Below are 26,342 nucleotides of genomic sequence, written 5' to 3' on the forward strand. Positions count from 1 at the left end.
TCAGAGGTCGTCCATCATGGCGAGCAGGTCGTCCCCTCGCTCCGCTCCGTCTTGGTTGCTAGGCGCCGGTCCTTCGCTGAACTCTCCGGCGATCCGAGCGAGCTCATTGGCCGCCTGTTGATCCTGAACAGAGGAAACCGAGCAAGACGATTGGCCGATGGATCGATACACCGAGTCGGTAACCAAGGAAACGTCATTTCCGGTCAGAAGGGAAAACAAAGCGATTCCCCCGTAGACGTACGTGTGGAAACGCAGCATTTTAACCCTTTGTCTTTTAAATGCTTGTCCACTGTCATGTCTTAGTTTGAATCACTTGTATCTGCTGACAAACAGCTTCACACACTGCAAAAACTCAAATTCTTACCAAGAATATTTGTCTTATTTCTCATCAAAACAAATCTCATTCTACTTAAAATCAGACTCATCACATTAAAAGCAGCTTGTTTTTAGACACTTTTTACTTCTTTCAAGCAGATTTTCACTTGAAATAAGTAGAAAAATCTGATAGTGGAGCAAGTTTTTCTTTCTTATTACAAACACAAAAAACTTGCTTTCACTGGCAGATTTTTCTACTTATTTCAAGTGAAAATTAGTTTGAAACAAGTGAAAATGATCTAAAAACAAGTTCATTTTTAGGTGATGAGTCTTATTTTAAGTGGAAAGAGATTAGTTTTGACTAGAAATGAGACAAATATTCTTGGAAAGATGTAGAGTTTTTGCAGTGTATTAAAAACTCATCACGATCGGGTCGGTTGTTGTCCGTACATTTTAAAATATTGTCTCTTTCCCAGTCGGTCACATCCGTCTGTCTATGGAGGAACTGTTTGTCTGATGTTTAGGTGGCGTTCCCTTGGTAACCGCCGGAGACGATGTCTAAGAGTTGTTGTTACCATTTTACACCGCAAATAAATAGAAAAACCACAACCTGAACTTTTATATCTTACTCAGCCGTGTAACGGCTCTGACCGGAAGTGACGTTTCCTTGGTTACCGACTCGGTGTAGGCGAGATGTGACTGACTGTGAAAGAGCCAATATTTTAAAATGTACGACAACAATCGACCTGGATCGTGATGAGTTTTTTAATATCTAGCTCTTTGTCAGCAGATACAAGTGATTCAAACTAAGACATGACAGCAGACAAGCGTTAGACAAAGGGTTAAAATGCTGCGTTTTCACCCGTACGTATGTCTACGGGGGAATCACTTTGTTTTCCCCCACCGCTCTGACAGGAAGTGACATTTCCTTGGTAACCGACTCGGTGTATGGCGGTTTAAAGGTGATGTCATCATCCACACGGAGCTTTACCTGCATGGCCTGGATGTTGATCACTCCAAACGAAGACTCGGCTCCACAGGAAGCTCCCCTGTCAAAATAAAAGCTCCCCTGTCACCAAAATAAAAGCTCCTCTGTCACCAAAATAAAAGCTCCCCTGTCACCAAAATAAAAGCCTTATATTCCTGGATCAGTGCTGACGTGTGTGAATGAGAACGAGCTACGGCAACAAGCCATTTTAACATTTAAAAGCCAGACTGGATGTGTTGTAGATCTCTGTAATTCAGTTTTGCCTCTTGTCAAAAAGAACATTTCAGATCCACAACTACGTTCTTCCTTCACTGTAACCATTCATGTGTATGGGGTTTGTCATTACAGATATCTACAATTCAGTTGCACATATCCACTATGTGAATTACAGATATCTGTAACTGAATTACCACTAGTACTAATTCCAGTTTGAGATATCTTTAATTCACCTCAATTAAAGATATCTACATGTCCCTGTTCAGATATCTAAAATTAAGTTTTGACTCGGCGAACTGACGTTGTATATCTGTAACTATCTGCAACTGAACTGTAGATATCTGTAATGACAAACCCCAGACACATGAATGGTTAAAGAGGAAGAACGTAGTTGTGGAGACGTTGTTGATATCTACAATGTTAACTCCAGAGAGTCAAACTCAGCTTCTAAATGTTAACTCGGTTGCCGTAGCGAGCAGCACTCACGCCTCCTCCTCCTCGCGGTCCGAAGGGAACAGGTTGATCCTGAATCCGGCCTCCTCTTCCCGACGCTCCGGCCTCATGCTTCCCATCAGACGAGCCAGAAGGTTCAGCTCCTCGGAGGCCAGAGGGTTGGGCGCCGCCGCCGCCGCCGCCGCCGCGTCCCTCTGCTGCAGGACAGGAAGTCAGAGTCTCTCAGTCCCGTTTTAAATCTGTTTTTAAATACTACGACCATCGTCTCATTTTTATCCTGTTTTATAATTCAACCATTTTTATATTCTGTGGTGGAAAATTGCTATTGTTATTGTGTTGTATTTTTAATGTGACCTGCCAATGGGACTACAGATGCAAATGAGCTTAAAGCTATAATCTGGTACAATGCATCAAATGGCAACATTCATGTTTGAACTGTACACTGTCCTTTTTAAATAAATTACATTGAAATTTCCCTGTTTTAAATGAATAAATTCCTGTTTTCTAACATCAGCTCAACTCCTGCAGCTTCACTTCAACGGATACAAAACAAAAAGTTCAGACTCTGTTTTATCATAATGATCACAAATAATCATGAATTATTGATTATCTATCAAATGTAGAACACAAGTTCCAACCAAAACCACGACTCTTTAACGGGACTATTGATGATCTATTGATGTGTGATCAGTTTGTCTCTGGGTGTGAACGTCTCTACCTGGACGGACGTGGACCTGGACCGGGACGTGTGGGTCTCCTCCTCGTGGTTCAGTCGGTACCTGTCGATCCACACACACTCATGATCAGTCAGTCTTCATCAGTAAAGTTTAAACTGTTTTATTCACTCTTATAGTTTTATAAACACGGTGAACAGCTGCAGCACTAGAGGCTCCAGCAGTGGTTCAGCTGGTCAGCTGGAGCCTCTACGGCCTCATCACCAACTTTAATCTCTAGAGCAACAACTCTGTGGAATAATCGACCTCACCACCGCTGTCGTATTCTATTTTTTACGAACTGTATCCACAAGTTTCTGAACGTCATCTGTGGTCAAAACCAGAAGTCAGTTTTGCCGGTTTGGTGGAATTGTACGTTTCCGTTTCCATGGTTTTCAGTCGTTGTCATAGTTACGGTAAACACATGGATCTATTAACGCTGGCTTTTACCACGGATGTCAGTCTGTGTGATATCCACTGGTAAAAGCTGCTGTGATGATCCATGCGCTTCACAGATTTTCATTGATGAAAAAAGAAATCCATGCATTTACCGCGACTACCGAAACCATGGAAACGTAAACATAAAATTCCACCGGAAGAACAAAACCGGCAAAACAGGCTACGTTTTAGACGCTCGGAAAAAGGTGGATACGAGCGAGAGTGGTTCCATTTTGCTGTCTAGGAAAAACTCTGTTTAAGATTGGTGGACATTTTCAAATGTTTGTTTTAACTTTTTAACTTTAGGTTGTTGTGATTGACTGTAAATGTAAATGTTTGATATGTTGAGGATGCAACGTTCCCGTGTTGTTCCTTGTGGACCCCAGGAAGACGAGCTGGCTACCGGGGATCCTTAATAAACAATGAAGCACACACACATGTTGTTGCCGAGGGTGACGACGCGGTCGCCGTGCAGCAGGAAACTCCCCTCCCTCAGCGCGCTGCTGTAGCTCCCCCCGCTGGGAAACTCGCTGCGCCGCCGCTCCCGGCCTTTCCTGTCGAACGTCCTGCAGAGACGGGAAGAAGACGCCATGACTCTGTCACACACTGTCACAAACATCCTCCTGGTCTCAGACCTCTACACAGTCAGTCCTTAAACACCTGATGAGAAACCTCAGTCGCTTGTCGCTCAGCGCTGATTGGCTGCTGTAATCTATAACTAACAACTAACTATGTAGCAGACCACTTTTTGGTTGTGTGTATTGCTGTTACTCATTTTGTCCACAAGAGGGCAGCCTTGTACTGCTAAAATGGTTAAATAAGTTAAAATCTTTAAAAACTAATAGTTAAGTTACTTTAAATGCATTGTGACATGATTTCGTTACATAAATATATTTCATGATTTGAGTGCATTATATTAAAATGTCATTAATCTGGTTTTTATGTGCATATTGTCCGTTTTGAAGGTTATATTTGTAATGAGCTTTTATTTTGAAGAGACCGCTAACATACCTTGTCACTTCCTGGCTGTATTGTGTCTTCCGGTATAAACAAGGAACAGTATGAATGAGCTGACGGTAAAAGTAAAAGGTTTAAGGTGAACTAAGGAAAATAAAGCAATAAAGCAACGGTAACTCAAGAATAAAACACCAAAGACGGTATTAGCTACCCCCGAGGAGGTATAAGGTTAGTGTGTTTTACGGTCATATTTACGTTACGTTGCTATGCTAAAGCTAAGCTAATTCTCGCTCACCTGCGGTAAAGCTACGGTGTATTGTACAGCGCAGAGTAGAAACATAAATGTAATTGTGCTTTTTGTGTTTCTTCAGTTCTCACGTTGGTTTTCTACAAAGTGGTTTATGGAGCTGTTTGTGAAAATAAAGACAGTTTGAGAAAATCATCAGTCGGGTCCACAATCTGTCGGAGGGTATGCTACAAACTAACTAACAACTAGTGACATCATGACGGTGCAGATTCACCTGATCAACCCCGGGACGTCGGTCCCCCGAGGCACCGGCCCCGAGGGCGACAGCACGAACCGGCCGTCTGGATTCTGGATCTGAGTCTTCAGGAAAAGTGAAACCTGACGAGCAAAGAGCAGAAGGTTAGGAGAGGAGACGAGGAGACAAGGAGACTAGGAGACAAGGAGACTAGGAGACGAGGAGACGGTGAGACGATGAGACGATGAGACGGTGAGACTAGCTACAGCACTAGTTAAAGAGCTAGCTACATAGTTAAAGTGCTACAGTGCTAGTTAAAGTGCTACAGTGCTAGTTAAAGAGCTATAGTGCTAGTTAAAGAGCTAGCTACATAGTTAAAGTGCTACAGTGCTAGTTAAAGTGCTACAGTGCTAGTTAAAGAGCTATAGTGCTAGTTAAAGAGCTAGCTACATAGTTAAAGTGCTACAGTGCTAGTTAAAGTGCTACAGTGCTAGTTAAAGAGCTACAGTGCTAGTTAAAGTGCTACAGCGCTAGTTAAAGAGCTACAGTGCTAGTTAAAGAGCTACAGTGCTAGTTAAAGTGCTACAGCGCTAGTTAAAGAGCTACAGTGCTAGTTAAAGTGCTACAGTGCTAGTTAAAGAGCTACAGTGCTAGTTAAAGAGCTACAGTGCTAGTTAAAGAGCTAGCTACATAGTTAAAGTGCTACAGTGCTAGTTAAAGTGCTACAGTGCTAGTTAAAGAGCTACAGTGCTAGTTAAAGTGCTACAGCGCTAGTTAAAGAGCTACAGTGCTAGTTAAAGAGCTACAGTGCTAGTTAAAGAGCTACAGTGCTAGTTAAAGAGCTAGCTACATAGTTAAAGTGCTACAGTGCTAGTTAAAGTGCTACAGTGCTAGTTAAAGAGCTACAGTGCTAGTTAAAGAGCTACAGTGCTAGTTAAAGAGCTACAGTGCTAGTTAAAGAGCTACAGCACTAGTTAAAGAGCTAGCTACATAGTTAAAGTGCTACAGTGCTAGTTAAAGTGCTACAGTGCTAGTTAAAGAGCTATAGTGCTAGTTAAAGAGCTAGCTACATAGTTAAAGTGCTACAGTGCTAGTTAAAGTGCTACAGTGCTAGTTAAAGAGCTATAGTGCTAGTTAAAGAGCTAGCTACATAGTTAAAGTGCTACAGTGCTAGTTAAAGTGCTACAGTGCTAGTTAAAGAGCTACAGTGCTAGTTAAAGTGCTACAGCGCTAGTTAAAGAGCTACAGTGCTAGTTAAAGAGCTACAGTGCTAGTTAAAGTGCTACAGCGCTAGTTAAAGAGCTACAGTGCTAGTTAAAGTGCTACAGTGCTAGTTAAAGAGCTACAGTGCTAGTTAAAGAGCTACAGTGCTAGTTAAAGAGCTAGCTACATAGTTAAAGTGCTACAGTGCTAGTTAAAGTGCTACAGTGCTAGTTAAAGAGCTACAGTGCTAGTTAAAGTGCTACAGCGCTAGTTAAAGAGCTACAGTGCTAGTTAAAGAGCTACAGTGCTAGTTAAAGAGCTACAGTGCTAGTTAAAGAGCTAGCTACATAGTTAAAGTGCTACAGTGCTAGTTAAAGTGCTACAGTGCTAGTTAAAGAGCTACAGTGCTAGTTAAAGAGCTACAGTGCTAGTTAAAGAGCTACAGTGCTAGTTAAAGTGCTACAGTGCTAGTTAAAGAGCTACAGTGCTAGTTAAAGAGCTACAGTGCTAGTTAAAGAGCTAGCTACATAGTTAAAGTGCTACAGTGCTAGTTAAAGTGCTACAGTGCTAGTTAAAGAGCTACAGTGCTAGTTAAAGTGCTACAACGCTAGTTAAAGAGCTACAGTGCTAGTTAAAGAGCTACAGTGCTAGTTAAAGAGCTATGTGCTAGTTAAAGTGCTACAGCGCTAGTTAAAGAGCTACAGTGCTAGTTAAAGTGCTACAGTGCTAGTTAAAGAGCTACAGTGCTAGTTAAAGAGCTACAGTGCTAGTTAAAGTGCTATAGTGCTAGTTAAAGTGCTACAGTGCTAGTTAAAGAGCTACAGTGCTAGTTAAAGTGCTATAGTGCTAGTTAAAGTGCTACAGTGCTAGTTAAAGTGCTATAGTGCTAGTTAAAGTGCTACAGTGCTAGTTAAAGAGCTACAGTGCTAGTTAAAGTGCTATAGTGCTAGTTAAAGAGCTACAGTGCTAGTTAAAGTGCTATAGTGCTAGTTAAAGAGCTACAGTGCTAGTTAAAGAGCTACAGTGCTAGTTAAAGTGCTATAGTGCTAGTTAAAGAGCTACAGTGCTAGTTAAAGTGCTATAGTGCTAGTTAAAGAGCTACAGTGCTAGTTAAAGAGCTACAGTGCTAGTTAAAGTGCTATAGTGCTAGTTAAAGTGCTACAGTGCTAGTTAAAGAGCTACAGTGCTAGTTAAAGTGCTACAGTGCTAGTTAAAGAGCTACAGTGCTAGTTAAAGTGCTACACTGCTAGTTAAAGAGCTACAGTGCTAGTTAAAGAGCTACAGTGCTAGTTAAAGTGCTACAGTGCTGACAATTGATCTCTGGCTAAGCCCCGCCCCCTCCACTCACTGGGACAAACAGTCAAAATGCGGTGACATAGCCATAGACAAAGGGGAATTACCACCTACCCTTCGACAAGGCCTTATTAAACTGATACCTAAACCAAAAAAAGACAAACTAAGTATTGAGAATTGGAGACCAATTAGTTTATTAAATAATGATGCCAAGCTTTTTGCCATGATATTTGCTAAAAGATTAAAACTAGGTTTAGAAGATATAATTGACGAGGAACAATCAGGTTTTATGCCTGTGTAACGGGTGTGTATTGTCTCTGGCCTATGCACATCCGTTAACTTGTTTCTTGTGTGTGTTGTTTCTATCCTGCGTTGTGTTCTTGGGGGTGAGGGAAAGATGGACACAGGACTCAGGCTGCTGATCCACCGGACATTTATTCAACAGGCAATGGTGGCATCTGTATGAGAATCAAATGAAAGTGCATCTGTGACATGCGGTCTTGAGCTAGCTCACAGCAGGCCCCTGCTCTCAGTGGGGTCATCACCGACTGCGCTAACTATAAAGTTCACAATTATATTTAATAAAATACTGAAATAAAATGAAATAAAAAATATATTAAAATGTTCCTTGTTGAGTTGTATCTGTACATGAACATAAATTCAACCAACAATCAACCAAGTCAATGGAAAAATGAAACCAGTAAACAGTGAAATACATCAGTATCCATACCTGTATGAGAATCAAATGAAAGTGCATCTGTGACATGCGGTCTTGAGCTAGCTCACAGCAGGCCCCTGTTAGCAGCACACACATACACACACATGAAGAAAACAACGAAAAATAAACACTTGTGCCTGCAGTAGTTTTACAATGGCATAGCTGCGAAATTCACCTAGCAACACACACCACAACCGTTCACACTCTTCATTTATCATCCATACATGTATATTATTACGTTTTTAATACCTTTCAACCCAAAACAAAATGTAAACATGACGAGAGAAATGAACACATACCTGCTCTCAGTGGGGTCATCACCGACTGAGAGCGGAGCAGTTCGCGGGTCAAGCAGACGACGAACTCTTAAAGAGACAGTACTGATTTAACGTCTCTGCAGACCAAACTACAAAATAAAGGTGAAAACAAATAAAATGGTTCCTTTCAAAATAAAATCAGGGTTTTGGTGAGATTTCAAAAGATAAAATTAAAGTACATTTCAACCTGGTTACATTCACCCCTCCTGAAATTCAACAACATCCTGATTTTAGATGTCTGTTCAGGAATGCAAAGATGTCTAACACTGACACAAACTGGCACAAGTGAAAAGAAGGACCTAGTCCTCATTAACAACTCAGGAGTTACCTTACATATAAGGATCAGGAAAGAAAGAGGGTGATCAAATCTCAAAATTCCCTTAGTTAAATGTGACGCCTGATACGCCACATAACACTTGGCCCACAAAATTGTCTATAGACACTTGCACATTCAAAACTTAACCCTTAAAAGTGGAGTCTGAACCATAGACTCTATCAGTCTGTTCACAGATTTCACCAATCTCCCTGCACGTGTTCTAACATGACCATCAGCCCCTGTGTGTGTGCATGGGTCAGTGTGAACTGAGACACTTGCATCTGTTGATGGTAGCATGTCTGTGGGGGGTGCAAGTGAGATGGATGGGTTCTCAGCAATGGCATCGACAGGGCTAGACACTGGACCAGGCTGGTCCTGCTCTTCTGAATCAGCCGATTCAGGCTCAGGTGTATCAGCAGAGAGTGAAACATCAGATCCTCCTCCATCCTGCGCATCGTCGTCCTCAGCCAGTGCTCCCAACAGTGAAGTTATACCATCACCATCCTCTGCCTGATCGGATTCCTCGCTGATGAATGACAGATCAGTGGCGCAGGTGTCCTCACCTGTATCCATCCCAGAGAGAGGCAGGAAGTTGACCTCCAGCAAAAGGTTCCTGTGTACCACTTTTGTACGTCCAGCCACATCCTGTATCTTGTAGACGTGAATGTCCGGATTCACTCCAACAACTGTGTACACTCCATCCTCCCATTTGTCGGCCAATTTCCTCTTCCCACGTTCAGTCTTGTTTGCCACCAAGACACGATCTCCCACAGACAAGTAAGCGCCCTTCACACGCTTGTTGTATTGCTGAGTTTGATGTCGCTGCTCGACAGAAGAATGTCTCTGAGCAATCTCCATGGCGCTTTTCAGACAGGAGAGCAAAGAAGTCACATATGAGTCATAGTCGACAACGTCAGAGTCGCTCAGAACAGGCCCGAACATGAGATCCACAGGCAGGCGAGGGACACGCCCAAACATCAAAAAGAAGGGGGCGTAACCTGTAGTCTCATGGACAGTGGCGTTGTACGCAAATGTGAGGGTCTGGATCTGTTGTGGCCACCGATGTTTTTCTTTGAGGGGAAGGGTACGGAGCATGTTACCCAGAGTGCGATTGAATCGCTCTGTCCCGCCATTACCCATAGGGTGATAGGCTGTTGTGTGAGATTTGGCGACACCAGCCAACTGGAGGAGCTCTGCGATCAACTTGCTCTCAAAATTGGTGCCCTGATCGGAATGTAGTCGCACAGGAAAGCCGTACACACAGAACACGTTATCCCAGAGCTTTCTGGCGACCTGCTGCGCTGTTTGGTTGGTACAAGGAAAAGCATGGGCGAGTTTGGTAAAGTGGTCGGTGACCACTAGGACATCGACTGACCGCTGCCTGCTGTCCTCCGCCGACCAAAAATCTATGCACACCAGCTCCATTGGTGCTGAGCTCTTGATGCTTTCCAATGGCGCACGAGCAGCAGGTTCGGGCGACTTCCCAACCACACACCTCTGACAACACTTGACGTAAGCTCTCACATCCCTCTCCATGGTGGGCCAGTAAAAACGCTGCCTAGCGAGTGAGAGAGTCCGGTCCTGACCCTGATGACCAGCCAGGTCATGGACGCCGGACAAAGCTTTGTTCAACAGGCTCTCAGGCAACACGTACTGGAATCTTTTCTGTTTGGACACGTGGTCCTTCATGACTCTGTACAGGACACCATCACGGACTACAAATTTGTCCCATTGCCTCAACAACCTGAGCACTTTGGAATTAGCGCCATGCTTTTCACGTCTTGACGGTCGCCTCTTGGCAGCAACAAAAGACACAACCTTAGAAATGTTGGAGTCCTGCTCTTGACTCAACTGCAGCTCTTGGGCAGAAAACATGGGCAAAGTTTCTGGACCAGCCGGTAGCTGTTGGACATGCTGGACCAAACAGAGTGCCCTGGACTCAGCCGCGTCAATCCAGTCACAGTGAGCCTGGCAAAGAGCCTGGATTTCATTTGCATCACAGATTGACTTGGGGAACGAGTGACCTTTGGACCTGCAGGATTGAGACAGACAGCTGGCCCTGAAAACATCCTGCACAGACTCCCCTTCGACAGCATTGGCCTCCTGAACCAAGGTGGAATATGGCTCTTTCAGTAGTCTCTGACTGATAGACTTGGCGAATGGGTCGCGGCTCAGAGCATCAGCCACCACGTTCTTCTTTCCAGGTAGATGGTTGAGGTCAAAGGAGTAGGATGCGAGCTTAGACACCCAGCGGATCTCACAGGCGTCAAGCTTCGGCTTCGTCAGCAGGTATGTAAGCGGATTATTATCCGTCCAAATGGTGAAGCTACGGCCTTTCAGCCAGTGGCTGAATTTTTCGCAAACACTCCACTTCAAAGCCATAAACTCCAATCTGTGCGCTGGATATCTTCGCTGTGACGCGCTCAGTGTCTTGCTCGCAAAAGCCACGGGTCTGGCTTTAGACTCTCCTTGAGGCACTTGAGATAGAACCGCCCCAAGTCCGTCCAATGACGCGTCAACTGACAAAATGAAAGGTTCGTTAAAGTCTGGATGAGCAAGCACAACACACTGCAACAACATGGTCTTCAACTGCTCAAAAGCGTCTTGACATTCTACTGACCAATCAGCGGAGGTAAGTTTACGATAAGTGCCCTGAGACTTCCTGTCTTTTGCAAACTTTCCTTTTCTTTTCTGTCCAGCTGTCAGAGCAAACAGTGGCTTTGCAATAGCTGAACAATGTGGGATGAAATGCTGGTAGTAGAATACCATACCAAGGAAAGATCTGATTCTTCGGACAGAGGGTGTACACTCATCAACCTCCATGAGATCCTGTATAGTCATCTTGGTGATGACTTCCACCTTGGCGGGATCGACTGACACACCCTCACCATTGATGACATGGCCGAGGAAACCAACTTGCTTCTTCAGGAAATGGCATTTTTTAGGAGCCAATTTCAAATTATTCTCCCGCAACCTCTGAAACACTAGCCGGAGTCTGGACAAGGCCTCATCCTCTGACGGCGCAAAAACAAGGAGATCGTCGAGGTAACACAACAGCTTTGAAAAGTTCATGTCCCCAAAGATCCCAATCATCATCCTCATGAAGGACGCGGGACTGTTACACAATCCCTGGGGCATGCGATTGTATTCATGCAGCCCCAGAGGAGTTGTGAAAGCTGTGTACTTCTTGTCGTCCTCGTGAAGCGGGATGTTAAAGAAGCCCGAAGTGAGGTCCATTGTGCTAAAGAGACAGTTGCCTCCAAGAGCGGCCAGACAATCGGACTGGTGCGGTAAAGGGTGAGCGTCTTTCAAAGTTCTGGCGTTCAGCCACCTGAAGTCGGTGCAAATCCGCACCCCACCGTCTTTCTTCCACACCATCACCAGAGGCGAAGCATATTCACTTGAGGATTTCCTAATGATACCCTTCTCCTCCATCTCAGTAAGAACTTGCCTCAGCTTCTGATAATGCGCAGGAGGAACTCTTCGGTACGGCAGGCGAAAAGGACGGTCGTCCGTGAGACGAATGCGGTGCACGTACCCACTGACTTCACCACAGTCCAAAGAATGTCTCGAGAAAATGTCCTGATATTCAGATATCAACTGTGTGAGCTGAGACTTACAGGCAGCACTGACCTGACAAAAGTCTACATCGATGTCACTCAGGCCCAACTCCAACAAACTTTTGTCCAAGTGAACGGCAGGAGGGACACAGGATGAGCTGCCAGAATGCTGCGTGTCTGCGCCAGAAGCTGGTGTCTCTGCATCTGACTGCAGCTTCTCAGAAGCAGCTTGCATGCCCTGGAAAACATCCAAATCTTCAATTGCCACACAAGAAAACACATCAGCCAATTTACAGTTTCTTTTCAGTGTGACTGCTTTTTCAGACGGGTTCACAACAGTCATAGGTACCCATCTATCACCCCAAAGAGGCGAGACGAGACGACCCACCAAAACACCTCGTGGCATGGACTTGGAGCTGGTCGGCTCTACAACAACCGTGCTGCCTGGAGACATAGGTGAGTTTGCAGGGAGTCTGCCCCAAACCAAATGTTCATGTCTCGGCAGGAGTGTTACTGCTTGGGTGAGTTTAACAGTGCCTATTTTGTCAGGAACTTCACGCCCTTTCCATGACTCAACATTGGTGAACATAGACAAGAACTGCTCAACATCAGGATCAGGCTGATATCCATGTCCGGATGCAATGTTCCAATAGTCGCTGTCGCTCTTCATGACATGAATGATGTGCTTGATGACATTTGAACCCAAGATGAGGTCGTCACGCTGGCCAGGGACCACCAAGGTAGGTACAACACAATGAACACCATAAATCTTCATTTCTAACTCATGAAAACCCTCAGGTTGAGTTTGCAGACCTCCACAGCCAATCAAAACAACATTCTCTTCAGGGTACTGTCTCTCAGGCAAAACACCGGCAGAGCTGAGTTTCTCCACAGCGAGCTCACTGACGCTACACGCCATAGACCCAGAGTCCAACATACCTTTAAGCTCCACGCTGTTGTTGACGAGGACAGGAGCATAGAACAGCTCACTGAAGGCTTGAATTTTCTGAGAGGCTTGAATGACAATCTTGGTCCCTTTTGGAGCCTTTGCACAGCTGTTCTCATATAGCCAAGCAGGATCAGATGTGTCAGAGAGGGATTCAGTCAAATCACCCACACCGCCCCCCTCCAGGTGCAGGCGCTCTAGTTTAACTGCTGGTTCTGCCCACCAGCGCTGCTGTCGGGCTGGAAGCGGCGCTGGCTAGCCTGCTGTGGACAGTCCTTCTTCCAATGACCAGGAGACAAACACTTCAGGCACCTGTTCTCCTTCCTGCAGTGAGACAATGTAGAATGATTAGAAGCCCCACAAACTCTACACACCCTCTGGAGAGCGTGAGGTGCTGTGGCTCGAGAGCGAAAGTCTGTAGCAGGCACTTGTGTCTGTTGTGTGACTAGCCGATCTAACAAAGTCACCAAGCTCTTCATGCAGTCATTATTAACACAAGATGCAGCTGAGGGTACTGAAAGTGGCACAGACTGCATAGTAACATTAGGGACAGGTGCATTGTCAACCTTAGAAACTTGACACTGGGAATGGACTTTGTGTTCTACTGTACTTGGTCTAGTTGGTCTTATGACAGCAGCTCGAGTCTTCTTCTCCTGCATGTGTTCATCCAGTCTCTCTTGGATCTCACAAGCTGACCATTTCTCTGCAGACTTGTACTTGAAAACACTGGCAAGAGATTGGTCTGGGCAGTGTTTGATAAACATCATGCTAACTTCATGGCTTGGGTCATCAATGTTACGGCCTTGCCTTCTCAAACATTCATCTGCCACATCCACAGTTTTATTTAGCCTGATCCAATACTCCATGGCATCTTCACCTGGTGCAGGTAGTGTGTTATAAAAATCTGCCAGTGGCATGTTGGAGTATGTCAATTCGCTAAAGTGTTGTTTCAAAATGTCAAAAATCATGTGTGGGTCTGTAGTATGGTTGATAGAGGTGTTATTACGCAGCTTTATCCTCACTACATCCCCTGCCTTGCCCATAAGCCTCGCTAGAATTTCTTGTGATTGCTCATGAACAGGAATATGTCTTTTCTTTAAGTACAGAGTCATCAAATCTTCCCACTCATGAACAGTGAATCTGTCTGAGCCATCGCCCCTAAATATAGGAGGCTCCTTTGCATCTGACTGCATGACAAACTTGACATTAGATTGTGACATGTCTGAGGATTTGTCAGGAGTGTCTGTACTGATTGTGTTCCTGTCGTGCTGTAGCTGAGCTGCAATGGACTCACCTAGCTTTGCAGCTAACTGTGTGATGAGTGAGCCCAAGTCTGGGTCCTGCTCGACATGGCTTGGCCTGGCACGATCTACATATTGTGTTGAGGTAAGTTGTGGCATGTCTAGTGCACTGACTCTGTGCCCTGGTGTCCTGGTCTCTGAAGGCTGCCTGGCAAACCCCCGCCCCACACCAAACTGGAACTCAAAAGGGTCACGCCCAACATCATCACTTTCCCCCTCAACAAAAAATGTCTCACCGCCCTCTGCCATGGTACTTTCACTTCATACACACAAACAAAAAAAATATCTGGTAAAGATATTAAATCAGTCAGAGTGGTTAAATCAAAATAGCAGAAAAAAACAGATAACCACATCAATCAACAGTTTCAAAACAATAAATCAACCTCTAGGCGCTGTTATGTTGACACAGGCCATTTTCCACATCTTTCTTTCTTATCATTTTTTTTTTTTTTTTTTTGTCCTTTAATTTTTTTCTGTCTCAGAATCTTAGTCCATGTAAATCCAAAAGAAACTGTCCGCTGGGCATAGTCCGTGGAAATACCTGAGTACCATGAAAGGTGCGTGACTGCAGCTTCCCTCGGTAGACGAGCTGACGTCGAACTTCTGACCAATCCTTGAAAGGTCACGGCACCATTGTAACGGGTGTGTATTGTCTCTGGCCTATGCACATCCGTTAACTTGTTTCTTGTGTGTGTTGTTTCTATCCTGCGTTGTGTTCTTGGGGGTGAGGGAAAGATGGACACAGGACTCAGGCTGCTGATCCACCGGACATTTATTCAACAGGCAATGGTGGCATCTGTATGAGAATCAAATGAAAGTGCATCTGTGACATGCGGTCTTGAGCTAGCTCACAGCAGGCCCCTGCTCTCAGTGGGGTCATCACCGACTGCGCTAACTATAAAGTTCACAATTATATTTAATAAAATACTGAAATAAAATGAAATAAAAAATATATTAAAATGTTCCTTGTTGAGTTGTATCTGTACATGAACATAAATTCAACCAACAATCAACCAAGTCAATGGAAAAATGAAACCAGTAAACAGTGAAATACATCAGTATCCATACCTGTATGAGAATCAAATGAAAGTGCATCTGTGACATGCGGTCTTGAGCTAGCTCACAGCAGGCCCCTGTTAGCAGCACACACATACACACACATGAAGAAAACAACGAAAAATAAACACTTGTGCCTGCAGTAGTTTTACAATGGCATAGCTGCGAAATTCACCTAGCAACACACACCACAACCGTTCACACTCTTCATTTATCATCCATACATGTATATTATTACGTTTTTAATACCTTTCAACCCAAAACAAAATGTAAACATGACGAGAGAAATGAACACATACCTGCTCTCAGTGGGGTCATCACCGACTGAGAGCGGAGCAGTTCGCGGGTCAAGCAGACGACGAACTCTTAAAGAGACAGTACTGATTTAACGTCTCTGCAGACCAAACTACAAAATAAAGGTGAAAACAAATAAAATGGTTCCTTTCAAAATAAAATCAGGGTTTTGGTGAGATTTCAAAAGATAAAATTAAAGTACATTTCAACCTGGTTACACCTGGCAGAAATATATGTAATAACATCCGTTTAATTTTAGATATGATTGATTATAATGATTATGTTTTAGACGATAGTTTTATTATTATTTATTATTTGTCGATTTTTATAAAGCATTCGATACAATAAGTCATCAATTTATGTTTAAGACAATACACAGTTTTGGTTTTGGTGAAAGATTTTTAAAAGCAGTTAATACACTTTATAAAGATTGCAACAGCTCTATTGGACTTGCCCATGGCACTACTCCAAGATTTAACATTAAACGCGGTATAAGACAAGGTTGCCCCCTTAGTCCATTTCTATTTATTCTTGTCACGAAAATTATGGCTATACAAATAAAAAAAGCTTCATTTAATGGCATTATGGCGGTAGATAGAGAATTCAAATTATCACAACTTGCTGACGATACTACAATTTTTTTATCCTATAAACATGAAGTTGCCAAAGCAGTCCATTGTATAGAGATGTTTTCAAAAGTATCGGGACTTAAAATAAACTTAAATAAATCAGTGTTGTTTCCACTAAAAGAATGTGACTTGTTGGAGATAAATGGTATTCCTGTAAAGAATACGTTCACATATTTGGGTATTGTGATTAATAAAAATGAAAAATCCCGTAACAACTCAAACTTCGACCCAATTGTTGAACAAATTAAAAAGAAATTTAACATGTGGTTAATGAGAGATCTTTCATTAAATGGCCGAGTTTTACTTTCCAAGGCTGAAGGAGTGTCACGAGCCGTTTATGTGTCTCTGACTTTGGGGTCGTCTACCACAATATATAAAAAACTAGATAAAATTTTATTCAATTTCGTATGGAGAAATAAGTGTCATTATCTAAAAAAAGAGGTATTATGTAACACGAGACAAAATGGGGGTCTAGAGGTCCTAAGTTTTGAAACATTAAATAATACTTTTAAAATTAAATGGCTTACAAAATTAATTAATGAAGAAGATAATATTTGGAATGCTTTCCCTAAATTCATTTTCAACTCAATTGGAGGACTTAAGTTCTTGCTAAAATGTGATTATAACCCTGATAAATTACCTGTGAAATTAGCAAACTTCCACAAGCAAGCTCTGCTGGCTTGGAAAATGTTGTACAAACATAATTTTTCACCTACGAACTATTACATTTGGAATAACAGGAGTATTCAGTATAAAAAAAGATCTTTGTATAATAAAAACTGGATCAATAATGGTATTATTTTAGTATCACAACTCATGAAAGCGGATGGTCAATTGTTACTTTATGAAGAATTTATTTCAAAATTTGATATAGCAGTTTCTCCAAAAGAATATGATGTAATTTTTAATGCTATCCCTAGAAATGTATTGCAACTTCTTTTTGGCACTATAACTGATCTTTATATGACGGCTCCTATAAACAATATTTTTCTGGGAAATGTTGATGTCACAACTAACAAATGCACAAATAAATACATTAGAAATCTTTTGGTAAATGTAACTATTCCTTCTGCTAATATATTTTGGAAATCTCTCTATAGGGATGTGGAATGCAAAAAAATGTGGTTGATAAGTAATACATTTTTCATAAATAATAAAATCAAGGAGGTTTCCTTTAAGATATTGCATAAAATTTACCCGGCAAAAAAAACATTAGAACGATTCAAACTCGATATTGTATACTCCTGTGATTTCTGTGGTTTATTTGATGAATCCATTGTACATTTATTTTTTCATTGTTTATATTCTCAAATATTTTGGTTGAATGTACAAAACTTTCTTGAAAGAAAAACTGGTCATTCAATACATCTACTTGAAAAGGACATTTTTCTTTATTTTGATGATAACCAATTGGATAATGATTTAATATTTTTTGTACAACTTGTTTTATTTTTAGGAAAATTTCACATTCACAAAAGAAAATGGACTGACAATAAACCAAACTTTGCAGTTTTTTTGAAAGAGATTTTTCAGTATGGCACCGACACCAAAGGACTTGAAACACAAAAAGCATTTAAAACCAATTTTATTTTGGATAAATACCTATTTATTTAATATGATCTTCTTTAATTCAATGTTTTTTTGTTTTGTTTTTGGTTTTTTTTTTTTTTATATACATATATATAGATTTTTTTTTTTTTTTTATATATATACATGGTAAACATTATCTCTTTGTATATTTATATATTTTTTTATTTTATTTCCCCCCTGGCACAACAGTATTGTTCTGTACATAAATGTTAATAAAGTTTATTAAAAAAAAAAAAAAAAAAAAAAAATGCGGTGACAGTTGCTATGGCAACAGCTGTCACAGTAGGAGACATTTCATAGGAGGCAATTGATGATTTTTGGAGACAGAAAGATTAAATATCATCTGGAAGTCACTAAAACTTCACTTAGCTTTACTGCTATGGCCGCCGTTTGCCGTGAAACACCGATAGCGACGGGCTAATTTCTGTTAGCCTGTCTATGGAGTGGACAAGACCACTTTTTTTGAACATGCTATATTTTAAAAACAGTTAGTATATTTACACTCATTCTGTTAATTTATAGGGATGCAAAACATCCTGAAATATAGCAACAAAACTATAATTGTCTTGATGTAGTGATCCTGAATACAAAAAGTGGCTCAACCTACCCCACTCTCCCCTACCCCATGCACACCGTTTGACCATTTTAAACTTAAAATGTCAAGAAAAAACGAATGAAAACTGACTAACTGCAATGCATTTCAATGGACGTGGAAGCAGAGAATGTCCGAGTGTATGGGCTAGCTATGAGCACTGTGATTGGCTCATCGTGTTTGGGGGCGTGGCTTAGCCATAGGTCAATTAGACGGTGAGACAGTGAGACGGTGAGACGGTAAAACAATGAGACCAGAGGAGGACGCTCACCCTGACGTTCATGTCCTGGAAGAAGACGAGCAGCGTCTGTCTCAGCAGCTGAAGCTCACCGTCACGTAGCGAGGAGTAAACCTGCAGGACAGAGACACAGAGAGAGAGACACCGTGAGACAGAGAGACCGTCAGGTAACGAGGAGTAAACCTGCAGGACAGAAACACAGAGAGAGACACCGTGAGACAGAGAGACCGTCACGTAGCGAGGAGTAAACCTGCAGGACAGAAACACAGAGAGAGAGACACCGTGAGACAGAGAGACCGTCACGTAGCGAGGAGTAAACCTGCAGGACAGAAACACAGAGAGAGAGACACCGTGAGACAGAGAGACCGTCACGTAGCGAGGAGTAAACCTGCAGGACAGAGACACAGAGAGAGAGACACCGTGAGACAGAGAGACCGTCACGTAGCGAGGAGTAAACCTGCAGGACAGAGACACAGAGAGAGAGACCGTGAGACAGAGAGACCGTCAGGTAACGAGGAATATAAAACGTAAAGGTGAAACCCGGCGATCTGATTGGTTGTTAACCGTGGTATAATGAGCATATACCACGGCTACTATTCTAAAGCCTTATCACAGCGTAGGCTATCACTCCGCCTCAGGCACGTATGACTGGTATGAATGGAAGTTGTTGTCATGTATCCATGACAACGGACTGTTGCAGTCCGTAGCAACAGACAGTTGATGTTTTTAGGATGTTAAAAAATGTAGTAAAGTAGTGTAATTGACATGTTTAAGGTGAACTTTGACCTCCAGAGGGTTAACAATGGTAGAGGGGACTGAGCAGTGACAGAGCTACTTGGAGCTAACGTCTGGAGAGGTGGGACTATTTTTTCACAGTGAGGCTATTTTATTGGATAATATGTATTTCTGGTTAAATAAAACTACATGAAATTGATTGTGTATTCCTCTTTCATGTTGCCTTTATTGGTAACCGTTTTATAAAAGCAATATATCACTCCAGTCCGTGGTCTATGCTCATTATACCACTCTAAGGGGGAAGAACGACCCTTAGCCGTGGTAGAATGAGCAGAGACCACGGCCTGGAGTGATATATTGCTTAAATACACCTGCAGGACAGAGACACAGAGACACAGAGACAGTGAGACAGTGAGACAGACATCTGCTGGACTCAGTGTCTCGTCCTCCTCGTACCTCTATGATCTTGCGGTGCGTCTCGTCCACCTGGTTGACGGCCACCGGCGTGTCCTTCACCAGGTCTCTGACGGCGTCCAGGTGGTTGTAGGAGACCAGCAGAATGTCCCTGGGCCGGGGACAGAGGACCAGCTGGTGCTTAAAGGCCATGACCATCAGCTCGTACAGCTAGAGAGAGGACACACGTCACATGGACCGGTCTGAACCGGTCTGAACCGGTCTGAACCGGTCTGAACCGGTCTGAACCGGTCTGAACCGGTCTGGACCGGTCTGAACCGGTCTGAACCGGTCTGAACCGGTCTGAACCGGTCTGGACAGGTCTGGACAGGTCTGGACTGGTCTGAACCGGTCTGGACAGGTCTGAACCGGTCTGAACCGGTCTGAACCGGTCTGGACCGGTCTGAACCGGTCTGAACCGGTCTGGACTGGTCTGGACCGGTCTGGACTGGTCTGAACCGGTCTGGACTGGTCTGAACCGTTCATAATGTTCATGAAATATGCAGATAGTTGCTCTGAGCACAATGATGAAGTGAGTTTTGTTAGGGTTAGGGAGAGAGTTAGGGTCTGGACCAGTCTGAACCGGTCTGAACCGGTCTGAACAGGTCTGAACAGGTCGGTTCCAGGGTGCCATTCCGAACGTTTACTTTCATGTGTTGGAAAGCCAGTCCTTAATTATTTATGGAAAAGGGGTGCCATTCCGAACCTGAAAAAAGTCTGCCATTAAAAGGTTTAAGGCACTGGGAACATACATCACAGCGAATGCTTTGGTAGCGGAGTGGTTAGAGCATCCGCCTCTACTGCAGGAGATCGCTGTCCCCGCGGCGCGATCGTGTCAAGCCGGGCAGGAAGTCAAACCACGAGAGAATCCGGTCAATTTTCAAAATAAAACACATTCGGAACAGCGGCCCCTCGGAAGTTCGGAATGACGGACCTTCGGGAATTTTCGGACTGGCAGACCGTCAGAATGGCGGTCCTTTGGAATGGGGGTCGCCCCCCGGACAGATCTGAACCGGTCTGAACCGGTCAGACACACACACACACACACACACACACCCTCTCTGTCCTCACCCGGTCCATGCTGGCGGGGTTGAGTCTCATGATGGACGCGTGTGCTAAGCGCGTCAACACCGTCTTCAGGGTCCGGTGGGAGTACAGCTGCTGAGGTTTGAGGAGCTCGTCCATGAAGCTTCGACTGAACATCGTCCCCACGATGTCGGTCAGGACTGAGACACAGAGAGACAGAGTCAGGCCCAATTCCAATTCTATTTTTCCTACCTAGCCCTAACCCTTAACCCTTTAAACGGAGCTACAAGGGGTATGAGTTGAAGGTCAACCCCTATGAACTGGGACACCACTTCATCAGTCGTCTCTGCTGGCTTTCACATGAGCAGACGTGATGAGCTTTAGCCACAAATCCTGTATTCAAAACCATGTTAACTTAATAAAATAAAATAGACTGATCGGTAAAACATGTATTTCTTGATGTAAATGTGGTGGTTTGTGTCCGTAGGCTCCAGAGCCCCGAGGCAGCGCTGCTCTTCTGTCCAATACACACAGGAAGCTTCACTTTACATTCACTTTTCATTCAAATTAATGCCACAATTGTTACATTTCATCAATGAGACCAGCATTTATCTCCTAAAAAGAATGTAACCAGCCGGTGGTAAACCTTTAAAAACCTGCGGGTAAGTTAATTAGCGATCGTCTTTTCCCCCGGGATGACGACGGAGGTTGGCCGGCTGACGAGCTCCACAGGTGGAGCTTCACTTCTCCCAAAAACATCGGAGCAAACGTCTAAACAGCCTCATGTGGATAAACCGACCGCACATTGGGATCTAAACAGCTACTTTCTCTCATGAAAACATATTAAAACTTAACAAAATGACGTAATAACAGCGCTACAGCGAGAAATAAATCAGCTGCCGGTTGCAGCAAGATGCATTCTGGGAAACTTGTCATAGCCCTCGGTCCGTAGTGTGCCCCTGAAAATCTCCGTTTGAAGGTCCAGATAGCCAGACCACTTCCCCCTAACCCTCGTCTGAACCAGAACCAGGACAACACCACTTCATGTGAACGGAGAAAACGAAGGACTAGGGCCACGGGCTAGAACCAGGACCAGGACCAGGACCAGAACCAGAACCAGAACCAGGACCAGAACCAGGGCTAAGGGGGCAACTGGACTTCACCCTCAGAGACAAAGACGCATTTTTTTTTTAGATTAGCATTTAACTGTGACTAGGGAAGTCCTGCTCTGAAGTCGACTCATTTAGCCTGTTTTTATTTTACTGTGTTACGGCCGAAAGGGGTTCGGCCTTGTGTGTGTGTGTGTGTGTGTGTGTGTGTGTGTCTCCCTCCCTTGTCCCTCACAGCTCCACCCCGTTCCCCAGTCAGGACAACGAGGCTCAGCTGGCCAGTTAAATACCCTGCAGCTGACACTAGACTTGCCTGCCTCCCATCTTGGCTTTTGTTTGTTTTAGTTTGTGTTATTTGTTTGTATCACTTTTATGTGTTTGTATTAAATCTCTTTTAGTTAATTTAGTGCCGTTGTGTTGTGTTGTGTGTTACGCCCCAGAACTTCGTTGGCCCAGAGGCTGGGGCGTAACAATGGACCCAAACAATGGACCCAAACACAAACACAAAGACACTAAATTAACTAAAAAAAAAAAGATTTAATATAAAACATAAGGGTGACACCAACAAAATAAGACATAAACTACAAACAAACAAAAGTCAAGTTGAGAGGCAGCACACACTGCCCCCCCCCCCCCCCCCCTCTTCCAGTGTCAGCTGGAGGGTATTTAACTGACCAGCTGAGCCTCGTTGTCCTGACTGGGGAACTGGGAGGAGCTGTGGAGGGAACAAGGAGAGGGAGAGAGACACAAGTTGTGTTTCCATCCACCTTTTTTTATTCGCATTTTCAAAAATTGCAAATAAATACTTGAATGGAAACGCCAGAAATTTGAAAAAAGGCAGAAAATGTGCATATCTGCTTTAACACCCTGCAGCACTAGTACCACTTTCTTGTGTCTTCTTGCAGCACTGTGGCACTTTCTTGTGTTTTTATGTATTATTTTATTGCTTTGATGTGAAGCTCTTTGGGAACCGTCTGGCTGTTGTAAAGGGCTATTGCTACAAATACAATCTGATTGACTGACCCGATCTTCTTCAGTAACCAACAGTGAAGCTTCCTTCAGACTCTGACTCAGTTTCATCAGCTGACTGACACATTAGTTTTGTATCTGTGTTCTTGTTTCATACAGTATTATTATGGGCTGGTGCTGTAACTATGGCTACCTCACTACAACAGTACAACATAGAAGTGTGGTACCTTTTCTCCTGTCAGCGTCTGACCACACGCCTGCAGAGACAAGAGACAGACGATGAGCAGTGTACTTTTCTCTGAGTTGTCTCACTGTATCTGAGTTGTCCAACTGTCTCTACCTTTCTCTGAGTTGTCTCCAGGGGTTAATTTGAGCCGGATCCTGCCGGAACAAGATCCGGCACCTCTTAATTTTGGCCTCCCTGTGTTCCGGTACTTATTTCGGCAGATCCGGTACAATAAAAAATGTTTTAAAAATGTTTTTAAAAATATATAATATGTATATATTAATTTACAGAACAAATCCCCATAAATCCATGTTGTTTATTAAGATTTAAAGTCATTTGAAAGAGTCGGAGATCTGTTGAAGTTGATGCACTGACCGGGCCGTGTTTCGCTTTTACCGCGCTGTGCACTGCTGCACTCGTCCTTTCCTCTCCCCCCCCCCCTCTGCCTGTTTCTGTGTGTGTGCCTGTACTTGCGTGTGTGCGTGTGTGTGTGTGTGCGTGCGTGCCAATAACGGCGAAAGAGCGTTATGCGGAGATGAATGAACGGAACGTGGGACGTCCAGCGACAGGTCAGGGATGGGATGCACAACTGTTTGGACAGCAGCTCAGTTCAAGGTGAAGCAGACTTATTACCCCTGGCTTCTTATGGAAAATTGAGGTTTTGCTGCACAACTGAGCTGAGCATACTGTCTATTAATATATTGGTCACCGTGCCAGTCTTTGAATAATAGGAAGATTTGTGTGATTTTTTTATAAGCTCTTTTTTTTCTTTTCTTTTTACAAGTTAGACCTGTTGAGAAAGTTCCTGACTGTAAAGGACCGCCTGTGGTGATGTGGGCCTTTGCCTGTGCCTAAAATAATTTCAAGTAAACGTCATAACATGGATAGCCTATTATTTGAAATTAAGGCTTGTGTCCCACAGCATGGCATGTCCGCCCCCCCCGACGTGCGCCGCATACGTTCCGGGACCTCTGCCCGTCTCGTCATCCCTGTCATGTGTACTTTGCGTTCCGGCAGCTTATGATTTACAAATTAAGCACTGGTTGTCTCTAACTGTCTCTACCTTTCTCTGAGATGTCCAACTGTCTCTACTTTTCTCTAACTGTCTCTACCTTTCTCTACTTTTCTCTGAGTTGTCCAACTGTCTCTACTTTTCTCTGAGATGTCCAACTGTCTCTACTTTTCTCTGAGTTGTCCAACTGTCTCTACCTTTCTCTGAGTTGTCCAACTGTCTCTACTTTTCTCTGAGATGTCCAACTGTCTCTACTTTTCTCTAACTGTCTCTACTTTTCTCTGAGATGTCCAACTGTCTCTACTTTTCTCTAACTGTCTCTACCTTTCTCTGAGTTGTCCTCAGACGTGTTCTGTGCTTGCAGCCGTTGGTCCAGGATGTAAAGCATCTCCCCTCCCAGATTAATGAAAACCAGGGGCAGAGTCCTGAGGGACATCCTGAGGACAGAGACGGGATTCAGTCCAGGACGGAGTCAGGAAGAGACGGGAGGGGATAGTCCGGTCTCTCTGGTCTCTCTGGTCTCTCTGGTCATCTCAGAGTCTTTATCTGATCCTCTTCCTGTTGCAGCAGCGAGTCCACGTTAAAGTGTTAAAGTCTGAGCTGAGCTGCTGAGCTAAGATGCAACAGGTGGTGAGGAAGAGGATCAGCAGAGGCCACGTGCAAGCTGATTGGCCAGGATCAGAGGCCACGTGCAAGCTGATTGGCCAGGATCAGAGGCCACGTGCAAGCTGATTGGCCAGGATCAGAGGCCACGTGCAAGCTGATTGGCCAGGATCAGCACCATGTGACACCACACAACAACCAACCACAGACAGAGGAGTGTGTTGAACTTATGGATGAGGAAGACAAGTAGATCAATAGCTACTAACTATGCAGGGGGGGGGGGGGCAGACCTTTTCCTTTTCTGGCAGTTTGAACATGGAAAAAATGGAAAATTATAATACTACTACTACTACTACTACTACTACTAATAATAATAATAATAATGTAGTTTGTTTATTTGTTTAAAATGTAAAGGGAATGTGTCATCTGTAAATGTTTGTCTTTTGGAGATCCTTTCATCTTCCACTTGATGAACTGTTCACATTAAAGCAGATATCAGTGGAATGTTTTTGTTAATATAAGTCCTAAATAGTCCTATTTTCCGTCAGCAATCACTTACATGAAGTATTTCAGCCTAAACACGAGTCTCTCCGTCACTCTGCTCTGCTGTAACCCGAGGAGAAAATTTTCCTTGTGGGATACAAGTGTTATCCAATGAGGAGAGAGAACGGCATGAAGGGCTGTGTGTGCAGCCAAGGGATGCGCGTGAATGTGGTGACGTAGCACGAGGACCAATTGATGCCTGACAAGGGCGGGGGCTGCTAACTCATGGTGCGTTCAAAGAAACTCGTACTTTGTGTTTTTCCTTCCTGTGAAGTCATACCAGTTCGATCTGGTACGAGTTCACGGGTCGGAAGTTACGAGTGGCCGTTATAGGGAACTTTCACAGACAACAGGATGGTAAAAACACGAGCTACGGGTTACCTGGAACGCTACCAAGTCGTAGTTGTGACTTGAAGCTGTAACTTACGGTTTCAAAAGCCTGCCTTGAACGCAGCATTAGCCGAAACGGCCGTGAAGCTGATATCTGCTTTAACAGACATTTGGACTGGGAGGGGGGGGGGGGGGGGGGGGGGCTTTTGCATGACACTGTATAATATATATATATATATATATATATATATATATGTACCAGATTTAATGAGGAAGAAAGATTATAAATAAATAAAAAAAAACACTGTTGCGATTAAAAATTGGGATTATTCCACCAATTTTGCATTATACGGTAAGGTCTGAAAACACCAGAATTTTTTTGTTATTTTGACCTATTGCCATTTTCTGCAAATAAATAAATGCTCTAAATGACAATATTTTTTATTTCCAATTTGGGAGAAATGTTGTCAGTAGGTTATAGAATGGAACAAAAGTTAATTTTACTCAAACACATAGAGCTATGGATAGTAAAACCAGAGGAACTGATCATTTTGAAGTGGTCTCTTCATTTTTTCCAGAGCTGCACATATATATATATAAATATATATATATGGAGAGAGAGAGAGATGCCGTGGACGGACTCCACGACTCCACAACCTAAAGAAACATTTGACTATCTGTTTGCCTCACAATGTCTTTCTCTCTCTCTCTCCTTCTGTCT

At 43.5% G+C, this 26,342-nt stretch overlaps 1 protein-coding gene across 1 annotated transcript; it reads right to left on the reverse strand.

Moving 5' to 3' along the window:
- On the reverse strand, nucleotides 1–24,581 carry oscp1a (organic solute carrier partner 1a; the record flags this gene model as incomplete). The annotated part of the gene is made up of 10 exons (XM_083982289.1): nucleotides 1–123; nucleotides 1,307–1,364; nucleotides 2,006–2,169; nucleotides 2,691–2,751; nucleotides 3,561–3,689; nucleotides 4,602–4,705; nucleotides 18,649–18,729; nucleotides 19,807–19,974; nucleotides 20,875–21,029; nucleotides 24,470–24,581. The coding sequence occupies 10 exons, from the start codon at nucleotides 24,579–24,581 to the stop codon at nucleotides 1–3; spliced, it is 1,155 nt and encodes a 384-aa protein (XP_083838415.1).
- Between the last annotated feature and the right edge of the window lie 1,761 nt (nucleotides 24,582–26,342).

This window comes from Trachurus trachurus, assembly GCF_905171665.1.
Source record: "Trachurus trachurus genome assembly, chromosome: 11".
NCBI lineage: Eukaryota > Metazoa > Chordata > Actinopteri > Carangiformes > Carangidae > Trachurus > Trachurus trachurus.